The sequence below is a fragment of the Equus caballus genome, chromosome 11 (genome assembly GCF_041296265.1).
Source record: "Equus caballus isolate H_3958 breed thoroughbred chromosome 11, TB-T2T, whole genome shotgun sequence".
Lineage (NCBI taxonomy): Eukaryota > Metazoa > Chordata > Mammalia > Perissodactyla > Equidae > Equus > Equus caballus.
In genome coordinates this window covers 49,798,781-49,819,450 of record NC_091694.1, presented here as the reverse complement: position 1 = coordinate 49,819,450, position 20,670 = coordinate 49,798,781, and the positions used below count along the sequence as shown (strand labels likewise).

The 20,670-nt window shown below is 50.8% G+C and overlaps 3 protein-coding genes across 61 annotated transcripts in view; 2 read left to right on the top strand and 1 right to left on the bottom strand.

The window, feature by feature from the left end:
• The window catches only part of MINK1 (misshapen like kinase 1), a 50,815-nt gene extending 49,791 nt beyond the window's left edge, over nucleotides 1-1,024 (top strand). For all 50 annotated transcript variants that reach the window (XM_070228027.1, XM_070228043.1, XM_070228042.1 and 47 more), the window contains one exon: nucleotides 172-1,024. In XM_070228027.1, the coding sequence (XP_070084128.1) occupies nucleotides 172-255 (84 nt within the window). In that variant the 3' untranslated portion in view covers nucleotides 256-1,024. The remainder of the gene's footprint in view (nucleotides 1-171) is intronic.
• Nucleotides 1,020-12,676, bottom strand: CHRNE (cholinergic receptor nicotinic epsilon subunit). 10 transcript variants are annotated; one of them, XM_070228057.1, is made up of 15 exons: nucleotides 12,196-12,442; nucleotides 9,084-9,214; nucleotides 6,518-6,613; nucleotides 6,078-6,164; nucleotides 5,671-5,813; nucleotides 5,502-5,546; nucleotides 5,274-5,383; nucleotides 4,984-5,139; nucleotides 4,588-4,688; nucleotides 3,988-4,188; nucleotides 3,797-3,911; nucleotides 2,393-2,507; nucleotides 2,131-2,317; nucleotides 1,937-2,043; nucleotides 1,020-1,849 (listed from the first exon to the last, which is right to left on the bottom strand). In XM_070228057.1, exons 4-15 carry the CDS (start codon nucleotides 6,121-6,123, stop codon nucleotides 1,700-1,702), a joined length of 1,476 nt encoding a protein of 491 aa, XP_070084158.1. In that variant the 5' UTR covers nucleotides 6,124-6,164; nucleotides 6,518-6,613; nucleotides 9,084-9,214; nucleotides 12,196-12,442; the 3' UTR covers nucleotides 1,020-1,699. The 10 variants fall into 10 exon arrangements, with proteins under 10 accessions (XP_070084158.1, XP_070084159.1, XP_070084157.1 ...); XM_070228058.1 differs by lacking the exon at nucleotides 9,084-9,214 and having other exon boundaries at nucleotides 12,196-12,676; XM_070228056.1 differs by having other exon boundaries at nucleotides 6,518-11,899; nucleotides 12,196-12,434.
• On the top strand, nucleotides 2,414-10,773 carry C11H17orf107 (chromosome 11 C17orf107 homolog). Its single transcript, XM_005597720.4, has 4 exons — nucleotides 2,414-2,763; nucleotides 2,875-3,066; nucleotides 3,165-3,443; nucleotides 3,523-10,773. Exons 1-4 carry the CDS (start codon nucleotides 2,698-2,700, stop codon nucleotides 3,622-3,624), a joined length of 639 nt encoding a protein of 212 aa, XP_005597777.1. The 5' UTR covers nucleotides 2,414-2,697; the 3' UTR covers nucleotides 3,625-10,773.
• Nucleotides 12,677-20,670: the final 7,994 nt, after the last annotated feature.

Here is a 20,670-nt window from a genome sequence, read left to right as displayed (position 1 = left end):
CCTTCCCCAAGCATTTCTGCCTTTCCTGTCGCAGGGAGGGAAGGGGGGCACTCTGAGAGACTAAATTCTGCAGTCTGTCTCTCTATCTCTCTTTCTTTCCCCCTCTCTCCCTCTCCCAGTTAATTGAGACCCTGCCCCATCCCTTAGTGACTTCTCTCCTACCCCACCCAGGTGTTTTTTGCCTCAGTCCGCTCCGGGGGCAGCAGCCAAGTTTACTTCATGACTCTGAACCGTAACTGCATCATGAACTGGTGACGGGGCCCTGGACTGGGGCTGGCCCACATGGACCCACTCCCCGCACAGCCAGACTTCCCAGGCCGCCCTTCTTTCCCCTCCCTGGGCTTTTGCTTTTACTGGTTTGATTCACTGGAGCCTGCTGGGAACGTGACCTCTGACCCCTGATGCTTTTGTGATCACGTGACCATCCTCTTCCCTGACATGTTCTCTCCCCAAAACTGTGCCTGTCCCAACTTCCGGGGAGCGGCACAGCTTCTCCTTACCAGGAATTGAGTGGGCCTAGCCCCACCCCCCCCTTTTCTCCATTTAAAAGGGGAGTGCTTGGGGCTTGGACCCCAAACCCCGCTGCTGCTGACTGGGCAGGGCCCTGGGCCCCTTTATTTGCACGTCAGGGGAGCCGGCTCCCCCCTTGAATGTACCAGACCCTGGGGGGGGTCACTGGGCCCTAGGTTTTAGGGGGGTCACCAGCCACTCCAGGGGCAGGGACCATTTCCTCATTTTCTGAAAGCACTTTAATGATTCCCCTCCCCCCAAACCCCAGGGAATGGAGGGGGGACCCCGCCAGCCAAAACATTTCCCCCTTTCCAACCCCCATCTCTTCTAGCCTCTGCCCTTCCCTAGTGGAGGGAGGGAGCAGGGAGCTCTCACCCTCCACACCCCCGTGCTTGCATCTGTATATAGTGTGAGCAGCAAGTAGCCCCGTCCCCTCCCCACCCCCACCCCTCCTCAATGTAGTGGCCTTGGATATCCCATTTGTTAATAAAGACAATTCAACCAGCGCCCACCATTTCAGGCCCTGTTTTATTCTTTGTTCTTTCACAATCCCAGATACTAGCCAGGACAAGCCAGCGGAGCTGGGATGAAGGGGGCAAAGTAGGGTGGAATCTGCAGTGAGTCTTGGTGGGGCAGAGCGCAGCCAGGAAGACCTAGAAGAAGTGACTGTGGGAGGGCCAGGGCATCCTCAGCCTTGAACCTGTGGGCCTGGGGGGGATCTGCACTGAGGGCCTTTGGTCTCTGCCCACTGCAGCAGGATCAGGCCAGAGAGGGACCTGGCTTCCTGGTTCCAGCCTCCATATGTGCCAGTCCTGCAAAGGGGTCTGTCCTGTTTGGCTATGAGATGGATAAAGATCGCTTATAATCTGCAAGGGCTAGAGGGTCACATGGGGCCTGAGAAAAACTGGGAGGTGAGAAAGGCTGAATCCAGGGTGATTCTTGTTTCTGGAGGATTGGGGCCCATGAGCCTGCGTGAATCGTCTGCCCTCTCCTGATTCCTGCTGCTGGGTGGCCAGACCTACATACCGGTGCAGACACAACTCCTCTTGGGAAGGTGGCACAATACAGATTGATTATTGGCAGTGGGAAAGGGTCATAATACAACAGCGGCAGCAATTTGTTTTTCAAAATCAATTTCCTCCTGGAGATGAGTAGGAAAGTGGAAGTCGGTGTGGCCCCGGGCTTGGGTCTACATACACGGCGGGTAGGGCAGTTCAGGCACTTGGTTGATGTAGCCCCCGAGGAAGATGAGGCTGGACCCCACACTGAAGAGCACCAGAGCAGCCCAGAAGCAGATGTTGTCAAGGGCCTTCCCCATGCACACCCAGTCGGACACCTCCTGGGGAAGGGCGGGCACAAGCTGAGTTCTGTAGACTGCAGGAGCCTGCCGCACCAGAGAGGGTGGGGGACCTCTGCAGCGCCCCACCTCGCCGGTGGCCTCCTGGTCTCTCATGCTCTCGGCCACGAAGTTCACGGCATCCACACAGCAGCGGATCTCGGGGGCGGCGGCGCCCAGGTTCTGGCAGAGGGCAGCTGGTGGAGGCAACCCCAGGGGTCGGTTATTAGAAGCCTCCCCCGCTGCAGGCGCCCCTGTTGGCCCGCCCGGGCTACTCGGCTCACCGCTCCAGGTTCCGTGCCGGTACCTCTGCCCCTCAAACACGAGCTCGCTCCGCGGCTTTTTTAATATCAGCTCCTCCGCGCGGAGCAGGATGCCCACGGACGACGCCCGCCTTGGGGGCGAGGCGGCCCGGGGGACCTCGGGGGGCGCGCCCGAGCCCAGGAGGCGCGGCAGCAGCTCCAACAAGACCTGGTGGGGCGGGGCCGGGGCGGGGATTAGCCCGAAGCCCCGCCTCCCACCCCGAGCCGCCCACCCGGCGCTTACGTGGCGCAGCCGCGTGGACATGGCGTGAGTGGTGGGCGTCCGCAAGGACACGTTGAGCACAATGACGCAATTCACGACAATGAGCGTGGCAACCACCATGACGAAAATGAGGTACCTGAGGAGCCGGGAGTGCGTGACGTCACAACCCCCCAACTACCCCGGAGCCACAAAGGGCGCCGCTCGTCCTCTGACCTCACAAACACACATCTCCGCCAGGGGTGGAGTTATGCCCCTTAGGGGCTCATCACTGGCGGGGCCAGACGCGTCCCCCGGTCCTCCTCCCCCTCCTTCCGCCGGTGGCAGCCATGAAGGGGACCCCCAGCTCCCTGGAAACCCTGCTGTGGGTCTACCGCTTCCACAGCTCCACGGAGGTAAGGCTACCCCAATGCCCCCCAGAGCTGGCACCTCGGGACCCTCTGGGAAGGTTCCCCAACGCCCCCCCCCCCCGACCTCTGCCCTGTGACCCGATATTCCTTCTCCAGGTGGCCCTCCAGCCCCCGCTTCTATCTTCCCTGGAACTCGCTGTGGCCGCAGCCCATGAATATCTGGAGCAGAGATTCAGAGAGCTGAAGTCCCTGGAGCCGAAGAAGCCGCCCGCCCCGAAGCCCACCCTGGGGCTGGTGCTCAGAGAAGCCGCGGCTAGCGTCGTGAGCTTCGGCGCCACCTTGTTAGAGGTGGGGCGCCGGGGGACTAGGAAGGGACTGGGAGGGGGGATCGGACAGCGGGAGCAGGGACCTCTGCATCCCCACTAACTCCTGCACCCCCACTGCAGATCTCAGCCCTGTGGCTGCAGCAGGAGGTGCGACGACTAGACGGCGGCAACGGCGGCCCGAGCCCAGCCCCAGATGGTGGGGATCCGGGTGGAGCGCTGGCCCGGGTAGCCGAGGCCGCGGGACAGGGGGCTCGGCAGGTGGGGGCTGCCGCGGGAGCGAGCGCCGGGCTCCTCCTCCAGGGGGCGTGGCTGTGCCTGTGCGGACGGGGTCTGCACGGGTCCGCCTCGTTCCTGCAACAGTGGCGACGCCAGCTGGGCCTCGGAACCCCCGGGGAACCGGTGAGTTGGGGATGGAGGGTGAGTTGGGGGCCACAGGCGGCAGGGATGAGGAGGCACTGAACCAACCCGCCCCCAACAGAGATACTCAGGAGACCTCAAAGTGGCGTCCAGCAGCAGTGCGGAGGACGGAGAACCAGAGAATCCACCACCGCCCCACCCCACCCCGCGTCCAAGTAAATAAAGCCCAGCAGGGGTCCAGCCAACCAAAGCTGCTCCGGAGTGACTTGGCTATGGCCTCGCCCCCCGCCCGCCCACCGGCGCGCCCCTCCTGCTCTGCTCCGTGCTCGCTGGCTCCGCCCTTCACGCTGGCCACGCCTCCACGTGGGCACCGCCAGGACCCCCTCTACGCTTACCTGCCCAGCAGTGGCACGCTCAGAGACGTCTCTGGGATTTTCTGGGCAATTAGGAACAAGAAGACGGTCTGGGCGAGCAGGACGTTGATGGAGACTGTGCATTTCTGGCCGCCAGCTGGAGGGAGCGCCCGGTGAGAGCAGGCCCCGCCCCCCAGGAGTGAGCCCGGGGTTACGGTCGGTGGCCTCCGTACCCTGCGCCGGCAGGAAGTAGGCGAGCAGCACTAGGCCCGAGATGAGCACGCAGGGCACGATGATGTTAATAACGTAGAAGAGCGGCTTCCGGCGAATGATGAGCGTGTAGATGACGTCAGTGTCCCCCGGGCCGTCAGCGGCCCCACCGTAGTAGCGGCGGATCACCCCGGGGCAGAAGTCTATGGCCCACTCGCCGTTCTCTGCAGGATGGGAGGCACGGTCAGCCCACCCTCGGGAGTGCGGCGCCCTGCCCTGCTTTCCGGCCCCACAGCTGACCGCGGGGTGACGTCGGGCCGAGGAGACAATGCTGCTGTCTGGACAGGATGGTTGGGGCGGGTGGTCTGGACTGCGTGTGCCATGGGCCGTCAGATGAGGGCAATTCGGGCAGAAATGGGCATTCCCAGTGAGGGTACGGAATGACCACAAGCGAGGAAGCAGGACCAGTTTGACGGTCGAGAATGGTTTCAGGAAAGGGGTAAGTTCAAGCCCAGTTGCCCAAGTCAAACCCTAGTATCGATGGTTGAGGCAACTCCACTCTGCAGGTGCCCTGTCTGGACTCGGTCTAGAAACAGGTTTTTCAGAGCAGAAGGGGGCCTCACCAGTATAGGCCTCGGTGTCGATTTCGATCTTGCTGATGGTCTCGCCGTCATCGTCCACCGCAAAGACGAACTCCACCTCTTCGGCATTGTACGTCTGAGAGCTGCGGAGCCAGAGCCCGGGCCCCCACCCCAGAAGCTCGGACCCGGGCTCTGCCTCAAGCCGGCCCTGGAAGCTCGGATGTGGCGGGGGAATAATGCTCCACCCCATTGCCCAGGCCCCGCCTCTGTTTCCACCCTACTTCTAACCGGCTCGAGCGGCTCCACCCCATTCAGAGGCATGGCTCCGCCCCCAGCTCAAGGCCCCGCCCCCGGGCTAGATTCCCACATCTGGCCCCGCCCCTGCCCCATAATCCCATAATCCCATAACAGTCAAGGCCTCTGAGTAACTCTTCCCACCGGAAAACGAGCGAGCAGTTCTGCCAGTCGAAGGGGAAGTAGGTGACCTCCACGGCGCAGGTGCTGCGGTAGATGGCCGGGGGCAACCAGCTCACGTAGCCGCCCGCGTAGACCAGCACGTTGGCGTCGTAGGCCACGCCGAACTGGCCGTCAATACTGTGTGCTCGGGGGAAACCCGGCGTTTGCGCAGGTCCGCGGCCCCCGCCCCCTCCAAGTAGCCTCCTGCCCCAACCAGTTCCAGCCCAGACGCCCGGGGCCTCGGCTTCCCGCCAGTCTGGCTCGGTCCTCACTTGTTTTCCAGCACAATCTCTGGTAGCCATACGAGTTCTGAAGGGACTCGCAGAGTTTCTATGCCTCCAAAGTCGTCCTTGCTGTAATTGAGTCGGTAATCCTGCCAATCCTAGGGGGTGGGGGACGGAAGGACGTGTGTCCTGCATCTCCCACCTGGTGCCGATGAGGAGTTTGGGAGAAAGGGGTCCCCTGGACAGGACTTATGCTGTTCCCCAGATTTGACTCACGATTCCAATCCAAACGCTGGTGGTGAGGGTCTCCTCTTTCTCGTTCTGCAAAGGGAAGATTAGGATGATTGACGTGGGGTTCCAGTCAACTTTAGGACAGGGCTCAGCCATTGGGGTTAGAAGTGGGATTTTAGGCTCAGAAACGGAGATGGGGATGGGGGTATCTTACCAGTGAGATGAGATTGGTCAGGGTGACCTTGAGGCTGATGGTGACAGTGTCCTCAGGCCCCTTCACTGGCCGGGATTCTGGGTCATAGTTGTCAAAGAGATGGTGATAAAGCCGCAGCTCCTCGTTCTTCCCCTCACCTCTGCCTGGGGATGGGGTCAAGCAGTGGGGTCACTGGAGATGAAGAGGCTGCGGGGCCTCTCCTCTCTGCCTCTGGGTCGGCACAGTCTCTGCGTGTCTGTCTCTGAGGCTGTGTATTTTTCCGTGTCTGTCTTCTGAGCTAATGATATTGTGCCTGGGGACCAAATATTACATCCCAGTCTACATCTTGGTCTCTGTCTTTGTCCTGTCCCTTTATGTCAGTATCTCCGTGTGTGTGTCTGACCACCTCCTCTGACCCCTGTCCATACCGAGAAGCTGCAAGAGGAGCAGGGCGCCGAGCAGAGCCCCTGCCATCCCGCTGTCTGGTCCTCGGGGTTATTCTGAGCTTTAGGAAGCTTGGAGGGTGGGTGAGGGGGAGGAGGGTGTTAGTTCCGGGCTGGGTCAGGGGACTGTCACCTAATCCTCTCCCCACCCCTACTGCAGCCAGGAACATCTTGGCTGCTTCCAGAGGCAGCTGCCCCATCCTGTGTTCCCTGCTCCCGCCCCATCCCAGTATCCTTTGTCTGGTCTTTGGCCAGCTCCTAAGTCACAGACCCGATCCTCTCATGACTGGAGCAGGCCCGATGCAGGTGGACAGGTCCTTCAAGAGACTGGCAGCAGGGGATGGGGGCCCCTGCTTTAAACATGCACTGGTGTCCTTTGAGTAAGCTGCCCTGGGCAGGTGACATCCCTTGCCTCACATACTCACCCGTGTGGAACACACATTATCACCACACAGCACGGCCAGAGTCATGCTAATGCAGTTTCTGCCGGCAGTTTGGCAGTAGTAAAGTCTCCATAAGACCTGGTAATGAGACCGGCGGTCACGGGGGATCAGTCTGCAGTAACAGATTTCACCTGGCAAAGGAGACCATGCAGGATTTCGGGGGTCCACCTCTTCCCACAGCCTCATTCCCATGCATGCCCACCCCAGCCCCTCTCAGTGGGCACCTGCTAGAGGGGGCCAGTTTCTCCTTGCCTCTCCCTGCTGCCACCTTGTGGCCACAGGTGATAGTACTGTCTTCCCCAGCTCCCACCCCGCCTCACACACCTTAACTGATCCTTTCAGTGTTTCTTAAAGTCTCCTTGGACCACCCTAATCCTTCACCTGTGGTGCTTATTTAAAATTCACATTCCTAGGCTCCATCCCTAAAGAACACTGATTTAAGAGGGTGGCAGAGATGGGGTGCCAGAAATCTGTTTTTTAAGAAGCTATCCATATGTTTCCTCACCCGGTAGGAGGTGCTGGACTTAGCACTTTCGATCCTTACCCGTTGCTTCCCCACACCGGGCCAGCACAGCAGTTACCACTGACCTGAATGTACGAAAGCAGACTCTCAGGTCAGGGCCAAGGTCACACAAGTAGGCTGACAATAATGCATGAGATTTGTCAGTCAGCTTTATTGATCATGTACACCTGTGTTTGTTTTACACTTCACTAAACACTTGCATGTCCATCATTTTTGGGGGTCTTCCTCTCCCTATGAGCGCCGTCATAATCACCCCCATGTAACAAGCAAGGAAACCAAAGACCAGAGGGTCCACGCAGTTTGTCCGCTTCCCACACATCCTTGACGCCTCTGCTTCCACTGCTGATTGCCTTATTGTTCCACGTTTTCCACTTCAGACCCTCAGGAAGAATCTCTTTGGCCCAGCTCACCTTGCACGTGGCTGTTACACACACTGACTCTAAAATCTGTGCTGCTGCCTGTTCCACAGCCTCTGCGTCAGGGCCTAGTCCAGGAGTTGTGATAAATGCAGATATTTACTCAAACAGCAATGGGCACCTACAGGGTTCCCTACACAGGGCCAGATGCTAGGATTATAGAGGTGAATAAGACACGGCCTCGAGGAGGCGGGAGAGACCGATAAACAGACAGTGACACCAGAACTATCAAAGGGTAAAAAGCAGGAGTCATGGAAGCTGTAAGTAGTGTACCATGTCACTCAGCTTCTTTGTGTTGCAAGAATCAGATCCACAGCCTTACAGGTGGATGGAACACACTGGACCAGTGTCAGAGGCTAAGGCAGCTCTGGGGACTGGCCACTCCCACCTCTCCTGCCTCTGCTCTGTCTGCTCTGTGCTCCTCTCACTCCTGACCAGCTGCCTTTTCCCTCTACTTTGTATATCCCCTTTCTGCTGTGCGGTTTCTGCTTTCTCATAGCTTCTGCATCATTTCACCATGGTCTTGGCCCCAAGTCGTGCTCTTGGCTTCTCTCTACAGATGCAGTCAACTCAGCCTTTACTCCCATTGCTACCTGCCTGATGCCACAAGGCTGGGGGATGGGGGGACAGGCAGGGAACACTCATGGGGTTGGCCCAAGACTGCCCAAGGACAGTGGGTGTGGCCACCCACATGTCCAGAGCCTTCCACCCTTACCAGCTCAGCCCACTTCCTGCATATTTAGTTCCTAAAACACCCTGTCGTGATCCCATTCTCACTGCGACAACTGAAAATGCACTATGGCCTTCCCAGCAGGATTGAAAGCTGATGTCTTACTTCCAAAAGTGATTGTGGCAGGGGCCTTTGACAAAGCCCTTGACCTCAGAGTCCAGTGTCCTCAGATTTACGTAAAGTCTCCTCCAGGCGTGATTTCCATCCATTCTCCAAACTATGGGCTAAATCCTCAATTTAAGCGCCATCATTACATCATGTATAAACAATGTATCACACACACCCCACATCCCATAAGATACAATAGTGGCGCAAAACCACATTTGGACCAACAACCTGCATGCAGGAGAGTAGTTTGAGGGGGTGGGGGGGGAGTGGAAATACTCATCGCTTGATGCCCACACCCACAGACTGCAGCTTGGGCCATTGGCCGGAGGCAGGGATCACATCTATAGGAGAGCACTCTGCTGTTGAGTCCCCAGCTGGGGCTGTAACTTGCGGGTGGAGACCTTTCTCAGACCAGTGAATCCCACAGGCATCTCTGACAGAGCACACACATCAGAAAACCTTGCCCTGGGGAGTCTGCAGGAGGGGCTCTTACCTCCGCTCCCCACCCCCACCCCGGCAGCCATCCCGTTCCGGAGTGCTAGGCCAGAACTGAGCCGCCCCGCGTCTTCTGTGTTTGCTCAGGATGACGATAGCCTGAGGGACCGAGACTTCCTGCCAAGTTGGTGGAGCCAGGCCTGGGGTTTGTATTTCTATAATAACAATTCCACAGAACCTTGGTGGGCTGCCTGACTATTTTGTTTCGGGGACATCTTGACTTCCAAGCTGGACCCAAAGATCTCAGCTCAACAGGAAGCCACTCCCTTCACCTACCGGCTCTTGGCTGGCAACTCAGAACAGCTGAGCCGCCTTCCGTGGCCCGGCCTGCCAGGCTCTGTTCCTTAGCCATCCGTGCCCGCACAGTGGAAATATCCCCCAGCTGGTCTGATGAGGGCCTCCTCTGCCTGCAACAAAAAGAGCTCCTCTTTCTTTTGTGAACGGGAAAGTGGGTTTGGCTGAGCCAGGACAGGGAGGTCTGGCAGACACCGATTTCCAGACTGTCTCCCTCACTAGAACCTAAGCTCGCTGATGGCTGAGCCCTTGCTGGTTGCAGAGCCCAGCACATGATGGGCACTCTGAACCAATGAAGGCATGAGCTCAGTGTTATCTTCCCAGCACCCTCCCTTCTACCGAGAACCGTTCTTCTCCAACCATGTGACCTCAGAGGGTATGCCAGCTTCTTAGAGACACTCCCCACCTCCCACCCACCCCCCTCCCCTGGCCAGAGTTGATGGGTCCAGGGGAGGACACTTGACCCAAGCCAGGCCAAAGATAGTCCTTCCCTGAGAATTTTGTCAAGCAGGAACTCAGGAAGGCGGTCTCGCTGCCGTAGGAGCTGAAAGATAAGACATTTAGATGCATGGGGCAGCCATGTTTCATTCCTCATCTTTTACGTGGAGTGAGAGAGAAGGCGGCTGATACACAGAGACAAGTAGAGACAAGAAAGGGCCGTCAGCATCCCAGCCCCTGGTCCCCAGAAATTCCTGAGGCCCAGCTGCACTGTCTCCTGCAGCCTGGGGGCCCAGCACTTCCTTCGATGGCATGAGGCACCTCAGCGTCTTTCCAGTGAATCCCCCTTTTCTCAACTTAAAAATATTAGGATTAAAAAAAATAAACTAGTATAAAGAAAACAAAAATGCCCCATAACACAATACCCAGAAAAACCCTTCTGACGATAAAAAAGTAATACATGCCATCACTAGAAAAATTGAAGGGTACAGGAAGGCATAATGAAAATCAAAAGCTTTCCTCTTTCCACCCAGTCCCTTTTCCCAAAGGTTAGCAGTTTCTTGGAAATTCAATGCTTCTAGACCAAAGTGTAGCATATGTGCCGTGTATATACGTATATATATATATGCATTTATTGATTTAACATATATGGAAAGCATCAGAGTATGTTTACTATCCTGCATCTTTTTCTCACTTACTATACCGTAGAGAGTGGCCCATAGCAGGGCATACAAGTTGTCTTCATCTTTTTAACTGCTGCACACTCTTCGTTGTATGAATGCCCCATAGATCATTTATGCAGTTCTCAATGGATAGACATTTAAGATGCTAACCACTTGGGTTTCTGAGATTACATACTATGCAACAGTGAACATATTTGTGCATTTATCGTTAGCATACTTTTGGAAGTATATCTGTAGGATAAATTCCTAGCAGTGAAATTGCTGGGACAGAGTTCACGCATTAAAAAAGCACACATAGGGGCCGGCCCGGAGGCACAGTGATTAAATTCACACATTCTGCTTCTCGGTGGCCCGTGGTTCACCGGTTTGGATCCTGGGTGCGGACATGGCACCACTTGGCAAGCCATGCTGTGGTAGGCGTCCCACATATAAAGTAGAGGAAGATGAGCATGGATGTTCGCTCAGGGCCAGTTTTCCTCAGCAAAAAGAGGAGGACTGGCAACAGTTAGCTCAGGGCTAATCTTCCTCAAAAAAAAAAAAAAAACCAAAACCACACAGACACACACAGAACTGCTGATGCCTTTTGCCAAATTGTTGTCCAAAAAGCACGTACCCACTTCCATTCATGCCAACAGAGTATGAGAATGCCTGTTTCATCATACCCTCCTCAGGAAAGATTATCAAACTTTTAAATTTTTGCCAAACTGACAGGTGAAAACTCCTATCTCATTACCTAGATTTACATGTCTTGATGAAAAAGGTTGAGCTTTTTTTTTTCAGCTGGTGTACATATATTTCTATTTTCTGAAAACTGCCTATTCATGTCAATGGAACACAATATTATTTGTTCCAATATATGGGAATCTGCAATACAATAAAGATAAAATAATACATCAGGGGCCAGCCCCGTGGCCGAGTAGTTAAGTTCGCACACTCCACTTTGGCAGCCTAGGTTCGCCAGTTCAGATCCTGGGCGCAAACATGGCACCGCTCATCAAGCCATGGTGAGGCGGCATCCCATATAGTACAACCAAAAGAACCTGCAGCTAGAATATACAACTATGTACTGGGGGGCTTTGGGGAGAAAAAGAAGGGGAAAAAAAAAGAAGATGGGCAACAGATGTTAGCTGGTGCCAATCTTTAAAAAAAATAAAGCACATTAATATGGAATATAAGGCTTAGTCAAATAAATGCTGTTGGGACAACTGAAAAATCAATCATCAAAATAACCACCAGACCCTCATCTCCCCACTTCCACCAGGCGGTCTGATATTTGAATGTAAAATGAAACCAAGAAAGTCCTAGGGTAAAATCAGGATGGATGTATTCAGCATCGCGGAGGGAAGAAGGCCTGCCTTGCCTTCCCGGGAGCCTCCTATCAGACCACAAAGAAAAAGAAAAAGAAAAAAATGCAAAAAACTTCTGTAGGGTCAAAAGTATAAAACCAAAGACAAGCAAATGATAAACTGAGAGAACATGGCTTATCTCCTTTCGTAACAAAGTGCCCATGGAAAGCCATAAAAAACGCACAAGGTGGTGAAATCACTTGGGCCGCTGGCTCCCTCCTCAAGCGTCAAAGCCTTGCTGCAAACCTGAGAAACCCCTGGGAAGAGAGAAGGTGGAGGGTCCTGGCGTCGGAGGGAAACAGCAGGCCAGAGCCAAGGGGGGCGTGCTCCCCTGCAGAGAGATGAAGATGGCAAAGACTCATAATAAATAACTTCAAAAAGAGAGGGGCAGAAATGAGAGAGGAGGGGCGGAGGAGGAGGGGGAGGAGGGGGAGAAGGAGGAGGAAGAGAAGGGAGGGAAGGAGAGAATGGAGAGGAAGAGGAGGGAGACGGCTCAGCGGGCCCCCCGGGATGTGGCGACGCGAGCGCAGCCAGGGAGGCCCCCAGGCCCCGGTGGAGCGTCCGCCCTCCCCAGGCGGGGATCTCTTTGCTGACCTGGGTAAAGAAGAAAAAACTTTGGGGACTTACCGGTACGGGAAAGAAAATCCATACCGGTCGTCTTGTTAAAGGAGACGTCGAATCACCTTCCCACTTCGGAACAGAAGACAAGAAAATGAGTCGAGAAGGGAAGTCTCAGTATCAGGCAAGAGCGGACAGTACGTTCGCGGGAAGTTTCTACGACGCGGCGCGCCCGGCCTGGGAGAGTGCGAAGGCGGTGGAGAAGGTGATGCGACCGCTGCTGCCGCCGCCAGGATGCCGCTGATTCTGAAAGTCCGGGAGAAAATGATTCAGGCTCGGGGAAAACTGCTGACAACTCCCAGCACTGGAACAGCCTGATGAGGTGTGAATCCTCGAGCGGTAAGGATGCGGGAAGCAATTCTAGAATGATGCGTGTTAGATCCATGGTTCATACTCCCAACTCTCAAAAGTAAGTGGAACTCAATTTTTTTTTAAGTAAGTAGGAGAGTGTAAAATAGACAACCACTTTGGAAGACGGGCAGTTTCTCCCAAAGTTAAAAGCATGCATTCCCCCCCTGACCTAGGAATTCCATTCCTAGGAATTATCCAAGAGAAAGGAAAGCATATGTCCGCAGGAGACTTGCACACAAACCAGATCAATGGTTGCTTGGTTGGGCGGACTGAGCCGGAAGGGGCACAGGGAAGAGATGGAAATGTTCTCTGTCACCACCAAGGGTGGCGGACACGTGTGTCAGAACTTATGGAACTGTACACCTAAGATCTCGGTATTTCTCTGTATATAAATTGTTACTCAGTTTTTAAAAGTGATTAGTTAAAAAAATTAAAATAATACATTGTTTAAACACACAATGGAGGATTACATATAGAGCATAGAGCGGGTGTTATAGTTCTTAAGGGCCATTTTCAATAATTGCAAAGAGTGTTTGCTTTCAGATGCCATGGGTTACATGACGACGGTTATGACTGTATCCATTTTTGTAATTTATGACAGCTGTATAAATACCAAATAAATACAATTCTTATTTTCCTTTCATATTATAGCATCGTCACCTTTTTACTCCTTCTAATACAGTTGTAGAGGACACACTGTCAACACACGTAATGTCTTGTGAAATTGCTTGCTTGTGACGGCTGGTGGATCTTTTTCCTGCCCTTCTGTATTTTCCTTATAAAAGTTCCCTTGGTACTGTGATGAGATCATGAACAAACACTTCCTTTAATATTCTTTGTTAGAGTAGAACTATTTATCTTGGCTATTTCTCCTGCCGATAATCTATTCTAAATTAATGAAGGGAAAATATTAGGTACTTAGTTTACTATTAATGATTCTGTCCTATTCTTTTGAACCAAAGCAACAGGAGAGCAGATACGTTCACACCTGGTGGGGCTGATAACACTCTCATGCCTTTGAAAGCAGTGTTTGTATTAGTTGAATGTTACATTGTGATCAAATGTGACCAGTTTTTACAGGAGAAATTTATTTTTCTGATCATTTGATCTTCTCTATTTAAGAATATGTAGAACTGAATTTTTAAGAGGAATATATGATCAAAGTTAAATTAATTTTCTCCACATGGTCTAAATATAGAGGAAACAGATTCCTATATTTGATTATGATTTCAGGGGTTTTTTTTGTTTGTTTGTTTGTTTTTGCTGAGTAAGATTAGCCCTGAGCTAACATCTGTTGCCAATCCTCTTCTTTTTTTGCTTGAGGAACATTAGCCCTGAGCTAACATCTGTACCAGCCTTCCTCCACTTTACATGTTGGTCGCTGCCACAGCATGGCTGACAAGTGATGTCGGTCCATGCCCAGATCCGAACACATGAACTCGGGCTGCTGAAGCAGAGCACACTGAATCTAACCACTATGCCACGGGGCCGGCCCCAAGATTAGGATTTCTTTATCCACTTCATTTCAACATGAGGAAAAGCTTTACTGAGCAAGAATCTGAAACAGGAAATCCTCGTCACCTTATCCCAAGGCTCGGTTTTTTATTCATTTTATTCAATCATTACCAAAAATAAGTGCTACTTTATATAGAGGGAAAAGGGGGGAATATCAGTAAACTGAAGCAGAAAGAAGCAGTTATAAAGAATAGTGTGTGACGAAATGATAATGAAAGCTCTCTCCTCGCAGCGAACCCACTCCCAGCTAGCTTTGTGGATGAGTTCCTCCAAACTTTGCAAGAATGGAGCATCTGTACTTCATACAAGTTGTTCCAGAAAATAGAAAAAGAAGGCAAGCCAACTAGTTTTCTGATGTTTTTACTTCAGCTAAGGACATGACAGGAAAATAAAAATATAGGCCCCATTCACTTAGGAATATAAATGTGAAAATCTTAAATAAAATATGGGCCAATTAATCCAAAAGTTTATTGAAAAAGGAATTGTCCAGGGGCCGGCCCGGTGGCACAGCGGTTAAGTTCGCACGTTCCGCTTCTCGGCGGCCCGGGGTTCGCTGGTTCGGATCCCGGGTGCGGACATGGCACTGCTTGGCAGCCATGCTGTGGTAGGCGTCCCACGTATAAACTAGAGGAAGATGGGCACGGGTGTTAGCTCAGAGCCAGGCTTCCTCAGCAAAAAGAGGAGGACTGGCAGTAGTTAGCTGAGGGCTAATCTTCCTCCAAAAAAAAAAAAAAGAGAGAGAAAAAGGAATTGTCCAACCTGATTAAGTCAAGTTTGTCCCAGAAATGCAAGGATGGTATGTGCCCCCACATTCTTCCTTCCCGACAGAACCCCAGCCTGTTGGGAGCAGCACGTGCCCAGCCACAAGGGATAAGTTGCCATTAGTCACAGCCCTCCCCTTCTCCTTTGCCAGATACTCAGAAGGCAAACCTCCCTCGCAGCCAGAGCACCATGATCCATTTCTGACCAATGACACTAGGACAAGTCTGCCGGGGGAGGGGGCTTCTGGGAAAGCTTCTCCTTTGCTGATAAAAGGAGCATCACTTAAGGTAAAGCAGTTTTGTGCCTCTGCTCCTGCTCCCTTCCTTTCACCACCAGATTTATGCCTTTGAATGTGGCAGCCATCTTGCGACCATGAGGTGACTAGCATGAGGACAAAAAGCCAGTGTGCTGAGGATGGCAAAATAGAAAGATAGGCTCCTTCTGCGGGATGACACCATCACACTGCTAGACCACCCCGAGGTGGCCCACCTCCAGACTGCACGCTAAGGAGTGAGTGCCCTTAGGTCTCCAGACTCTGTTGCTGGTATTCTGCACATGCAGCTGAGACCATTTCTACCAACCCAAATGGTTTATCATCAGAAAATCAACCAATACTATTAATTGCACTAGTGGACTAAAGGAGAAAGATCACATGATTGTAAGACTAGAAACAGAAAAAAACCTTATGGAGTGCAATGCCTAATTTTAACTTTTAAAACTTCAGATAACTAGGAATGGAAACAACTTCTTTAACTTGAAAAAGAATATCTATGAAACACCTACAATTGGGGCCAGCCCAGTGGCACAGTGGTTAAGTTCACACGTTCCGCTTTGGCGGCCTAGGGTCTGCGGGTTCGGATCCCAGGTGAGGACCTATGCACCACTTGTCAAGCCATGCTGTGGTAGGCGTCCCACATATAAAGTAGAGGAAAGTGGGCACGGATGTTAGCTCAGGGCCAGTCTTCCTCAGAAAAAAAATTTTAAAAACCGAAACCTACAATTAACATATTTAATGATGCCCTCCCTGTAAAGACAGGAATAAGACAGTGTTGCCACTACTGCAATACTGGGGATCCTGGCCAATGTACTAAGAAAATGAAATAAGCAGTATAGAGACAGGAAAGGAAAAGATAAGCTGTTGTTACCTGTGATGATGATTACCTATGTGGAAAATCTATCAGAAACAATAAGCAAACCATTAGAACAAATAGGAGAGTCAGGAACTTTACTGGATACAAGAAAAATTTAATGCTAATAGCTCTCCTTTACACTGGTATAATCAACTAGGAATCATAGAAAACAAAATATCATTCACAATAGTGACAAAATCTATAAAGTATTCAGAACTTAAATTAATTAAGAATATTCTAGGGGCTGGCCCCGTGGCCGAGTGGTTAAGTTCGTGTACTCCGCTGCAGGCGGCCCAGTGGTTGAGTTCACGTGCTCTGCTTCGGCAGCCCAGGGTTTCGCCGGTTTGGATCCTGGGCACGGACCTAGCACTGCTCATTAGGTCATGCTGAGGCGGCGCTCCACATGCCACAACTAGAAGGACCCACAACTGAAAATACACAACTAGGTACTGGGGGGCTTTGGGGAGAAAAAGGAAAAATAAAATCTTTAAAAAAAAAAGAATATTCTTTGTATGTATGTAAAACCTTTATGGAAAAAATCTGAAACTGTTAAAGGACATAAAAGTTCAGTATAAATGGAGAGAGAAACTATTTGGATGGGTCAACTCAATATTATAAAGATGTCAATTCTCCCTAAAATAATAAGTTAAATTTTTGGGAACTTGACAAGTGTATGTGACAGTATAAAGGTACATGAATAGCCAGATCAGGTTTTTTTTGTTATTGTTTGTTTGTTTTTAAAGATTGACACATGAGCTAACAACTGTTGCCAATCTTTTTTTTTCCTTTCTGCTTTTTCTCCTCAAATCCCCCCCGTACATAGTTGTATATCTTAGTTGCAGGTTCTTCTAGTTGTGGGATGTGGGACACCGCCTCAACGTGGCCTGATGAGCAGTGCCACGTCCACGCCCAGGATCCGAACCAGCGAAACCCTGGGCCACTGCAGTGGAGAGCATGAACTTAACCATTTGGCCACAGGGCCAGCCCCGCCACATCAGTTTTGAAAAAGAAAAGAGGAGGGAATCACCCTGCCAGATGTTAAAACATACCACAAAAGTCGTAACAGACAAACAAACAACAACAACACAAAAACCCCCACAATTGGTACTGCTTAGTAACTGACAAATAAGAGAAGGAAACTGAATAGAGAGCACACAAACAGACCATGTGCGCTCGGAAGCTTGATACAGGATAAAGACAGGATAACATCAGTGGTCACAGGTTAGATTAGCAAGTGGGGTAAGTAGCTGCCTCACTTTAAGAGGAAAGAAGAAATCAAGCTGTACCCTTCCTCACACCATCTATAAAAGTAAACTCCAGACGGATTAAGGACTTTAAAACAAAAGGTTAAACTAGGAAGCTAATAGAAGGAAATGTAGGAGAGTATTTTTGTGACCTTGGGGTAGGATTTTCTTAAACAAGATACCAAAACCACAAACCATAAAAGGAAACATTGATGGATTTCAAGACACTAAAATTAAGAATTTCTGCTCAGCCAAGGCTATCACAGACCTACCCACTGTTGTCTGCCTACTCTGCTGACATTCATTCATTCATTTATTCAAGAAATTTTTATTAAGCACCACGCCAGCACTGGGGCTACAACAGCGAACAAAGTTCGCAACAGGGAACGTGATCTCTGCAGAAATGTGGCTGGACTGGCTTTGCTGAGTGAGCCGGCAGAAGGAGCACATTTTCCAAAAGTGGCATCTTTTCAGCAATTGTGCAGGTAGCGTTTTGGCAGCATCTTTGTTTTGTTCTGTTTTGGTGAGGAAGATTGACCCTGAGCTAACATCTGTGTCAATCTCCCTCTATGTTTTGTATGTGGGACGCCACCACAGCGTGGCTTGATGAGCGGTGTGTAGGTCAGCACCTGAGATCCGAACCTGAGAACCGGGGCCCCAGGCCGCAGAAGCGAGCGCACAAACTTAACCGCTTCGCCACCAGGCAGGCCCCAGGATCATTGTTAAGACTATAATGAGACACCAGAGGAAGCACATAAAAGTGAGGCATGAGACACAGAGAGAGAAGCCGAAGGAGGTGTCTTATTTAATGTGCTCACTCCTCCCTCAGCGCATGCAGCAGTTTCTCCACCCCACCCCCGAGCATGGGCTGTTCCTGAGTGCCTGCTGTCCCAAAGCTCGCCATCTAGAGGGGTAGACAGACGTTAAGACAAAGTATCATGATAGCTTTGGCAGGGTTGTGGGAACTTACAGTATAGTACCTAATCCAGTCTAGAGAGCTCGAAAAACCATTTCACTCCTGGAATTCAGCCAGAGCTACAGCCACCGGATCCACCACATCCCCACTGACAGAGGGCTCCTGCTGTCAGCCCAGGAGACCCCGGGGGATGGCTTCCTTAGCTGCTGTGCCACGCAAACCCTGGATAGAAACATTCCATTCCACCTGCTGACACTCAGTGTCAGTTCCATGAAACCCCTCTTCTGATTCTAATTTTTGTGTTAGTCGGGTTCTTTTGGTTACAAGGAAAAAGGAATAAACTTAAATCACCTCCAACAAAAATGTTTTTCAACCTTCATGGCAATAATTGATTCAGGCAATAATCATCAATGGATGTTGCAACTTGTGGGCCAAAGTTTGATTAGGAACTGATATTTACATAGTATCAAAATACAGGGCTGCCCCACGGCATAGTGGTTAAGTTTGGTGCATTCTGTGGCGGGCAGCCCAGGTTCACAGGTTCAGATCCAGGGCTCAGACCTATACCACTCATCAGCCATGCCGTGGCAGCGACCCACATATAAAGTAGAAGAAGATTGGCACAGATGTTAGTTCAAGGCTAATCTCCTTTAGCAAAAAAAAAAAAAAAAAAAATCCTCCACCAAAGTGCTTCTTAGTTACAAAAGGAAAAATAGACTCTTGACAGTGAAGAAACACGTGGACTCCACGTTAACCAAGTTACCAAAGTTAACACCACTGGTAATGGGTCAAATTGAAATAATGTACTTCCTGATGTGATGTACTGAGATAGACACGTCACTCATGTAATATTCCTGCCAGAAAAACAACCCAAATCCAACCTTGAGAAACATCAGACAAATTGAGAGAAATTCTACATAATTGAGGGATATTCTACACAGTCACTGGACTGTGCTGTTCAAAAATGTCAACTCATTAAAAACAAAGACAAGTTAAGGAACTAAAGGAAACTATAGAGAAATGGTCCTGGATTGGATCCTGGACTGGCAAAACAAAGCTATAAAGGACATTTTTTGGACAGTTGGCAAAATGGGAATATGAACTGGATTGTATCAATATTAAATTTCCTGAAATTAATAAGTATCCTGCAGTTATGTAAGAAAATGTCCTTGTTTTAGGAAACACACATTGCATATTAGTGGTAAAGGGCATGATGTCTCCAATTTATTCTCAAATGGTTCAGGAAAAAACAGAGGAAGAGTGATAAAGCAAATGAGACAAAATGTTAACAAATGGTGAGTGTGGGCCAAGGTGATACATAAAATTAACCATCACACCATACCTGGGATGTTGATTGTCAACTGCAATAAATTTAGAGGTTTGTAATAAAAAGGCAGCAAAATCTACCTGAGAGATTTCTGCTTCTGGGAAGATGGACCAGATGTACTTTTCCCTGTTCCACCCACTAAATACAACTAAAACCCTGGACATTGTATATGAGCAAAAATAAGAAGATGGAAAGTGGTGAGAAGAAGGCAGAAAGGCAAGGGACCTTGGGACCCAGGGAACAGCACAATGATGGCGAGTTCTCTGGGTTTTCTTTTTGTCTTGCACGTCCCAGTCTTGGAGGTGAAGATGTTGGCAACCTGGAAACACCACAGGCACAGACGAAAAAGCCCCAGCATAAGCTTGTTCTCTCTAGCCAAAGGACCAGGAAAGGGGCAGCCTAATAAGACAGAAAACGTAGAAAATCAATACTCTGCTCCAGACAAATACCACAGAAAAACTGTGGCCCCACCCACATCCACACCAGCAAAGGCTGAGCGGCAAGCCTAGATTTCCACCCTCCCTGGGCTGTAATGAGGCACCCCAACATCCCTGCCAGGGTGGTTTCCAGGAAGCCAAGTAGGGAGTGGGGACTTTCACCCTGGCCAGCTGATAATGAGGTCTCCCACACTGCAGGGTCAATGGAGACCAGTGGGAGCCTGGACTTCCATCCCATATGGGCAGTAATGAGGGATCGCTCCCCGTCCCCGCTGGGGTGGTGTCAGAGGAGGCCTACTGGTGAGTCAGAACTTTCACTCATTTCAGCAGCAATGAGGCCATCCTCACCGAGGTGGCAGTGGGGACCATGTGGGGAAGTGGAACTCCCACCCTTACCCAGCAGTAAGGAGAAGCACACCTCCCACATCAGATACCAACAGAGGCTGAGTGGGGAACTTGAACTTCTACTTCCACCTGGCAGTAAAGAGGCAGCATCTCCCTTTTGTCTGCCAGAACAGTACCAGAAAAAGCCAGGTAAAACAGAAGGTTTCAATAAAATCCAGAATCTCATAAAATAATACAAAAATGTCCATATTTCCATTAAAAATCCTTCATCATATCAAGAACTTGGAAGACCTCAAACTGAATGAAAGAAAGACGATGAATAGCTGCCAACACCCAAAGGACAGAGATGTTAGAATTATCTGAAAAATATTTTAAAGTAGCTGTGATTAAAATGCTTTAACAAGAAATTATGATGGGCTTGAAACAAATGAAAAAAATAGAAAGCTTTAGCAAAGAA

Bases quoted from the DNA above. Each gene is read 5' to 3' on its own strand.
- C11H17orf107 (XM_005597720.4), top strand. From the start codon at position 2,698: ATGAAGGGGACCCCCAGCTCCCTGGAAACCCTGCTGTGGGTCTACCGC. The intron at 2,764-2,874 runs GTAAGGCTACCC...TTCCTTCTCCAG, and splicing joins GCTTCCACAGCTCCACGGAG to GTGGCCCTCCAGCCCCCGCT. The intron at 3,444-3,522 runs GTGAGTTGGGGA...CGCCCCCAACAG, and splicing joins TCGGAACCCCCGGGGAACCG to AGATACTCAGGAGACCTCAA.
- CHRNE (XM_070228053.1), bottom strand. From the start codon at position 6,123: ATGGCAGGGGCTCTGCTCGGCGCCCTGCTCCTCTTGCAGCTTCTCG. The intron at 3,912-3,987 runs GTACGGAGGCCA...CGCTCCCTCCAG, and splicing joins CTACTTCCTGCCGGCGCAGG to CTGGCGGCCAGAAATGCACA. The intron at 2,044-2,130 runs GTGAGCCGAGTA...TGCCTCCACCAG, and splicing joins CCGGCACGGAACCTGGAGCG to CTGCCCTCTGCCAGAACCTG.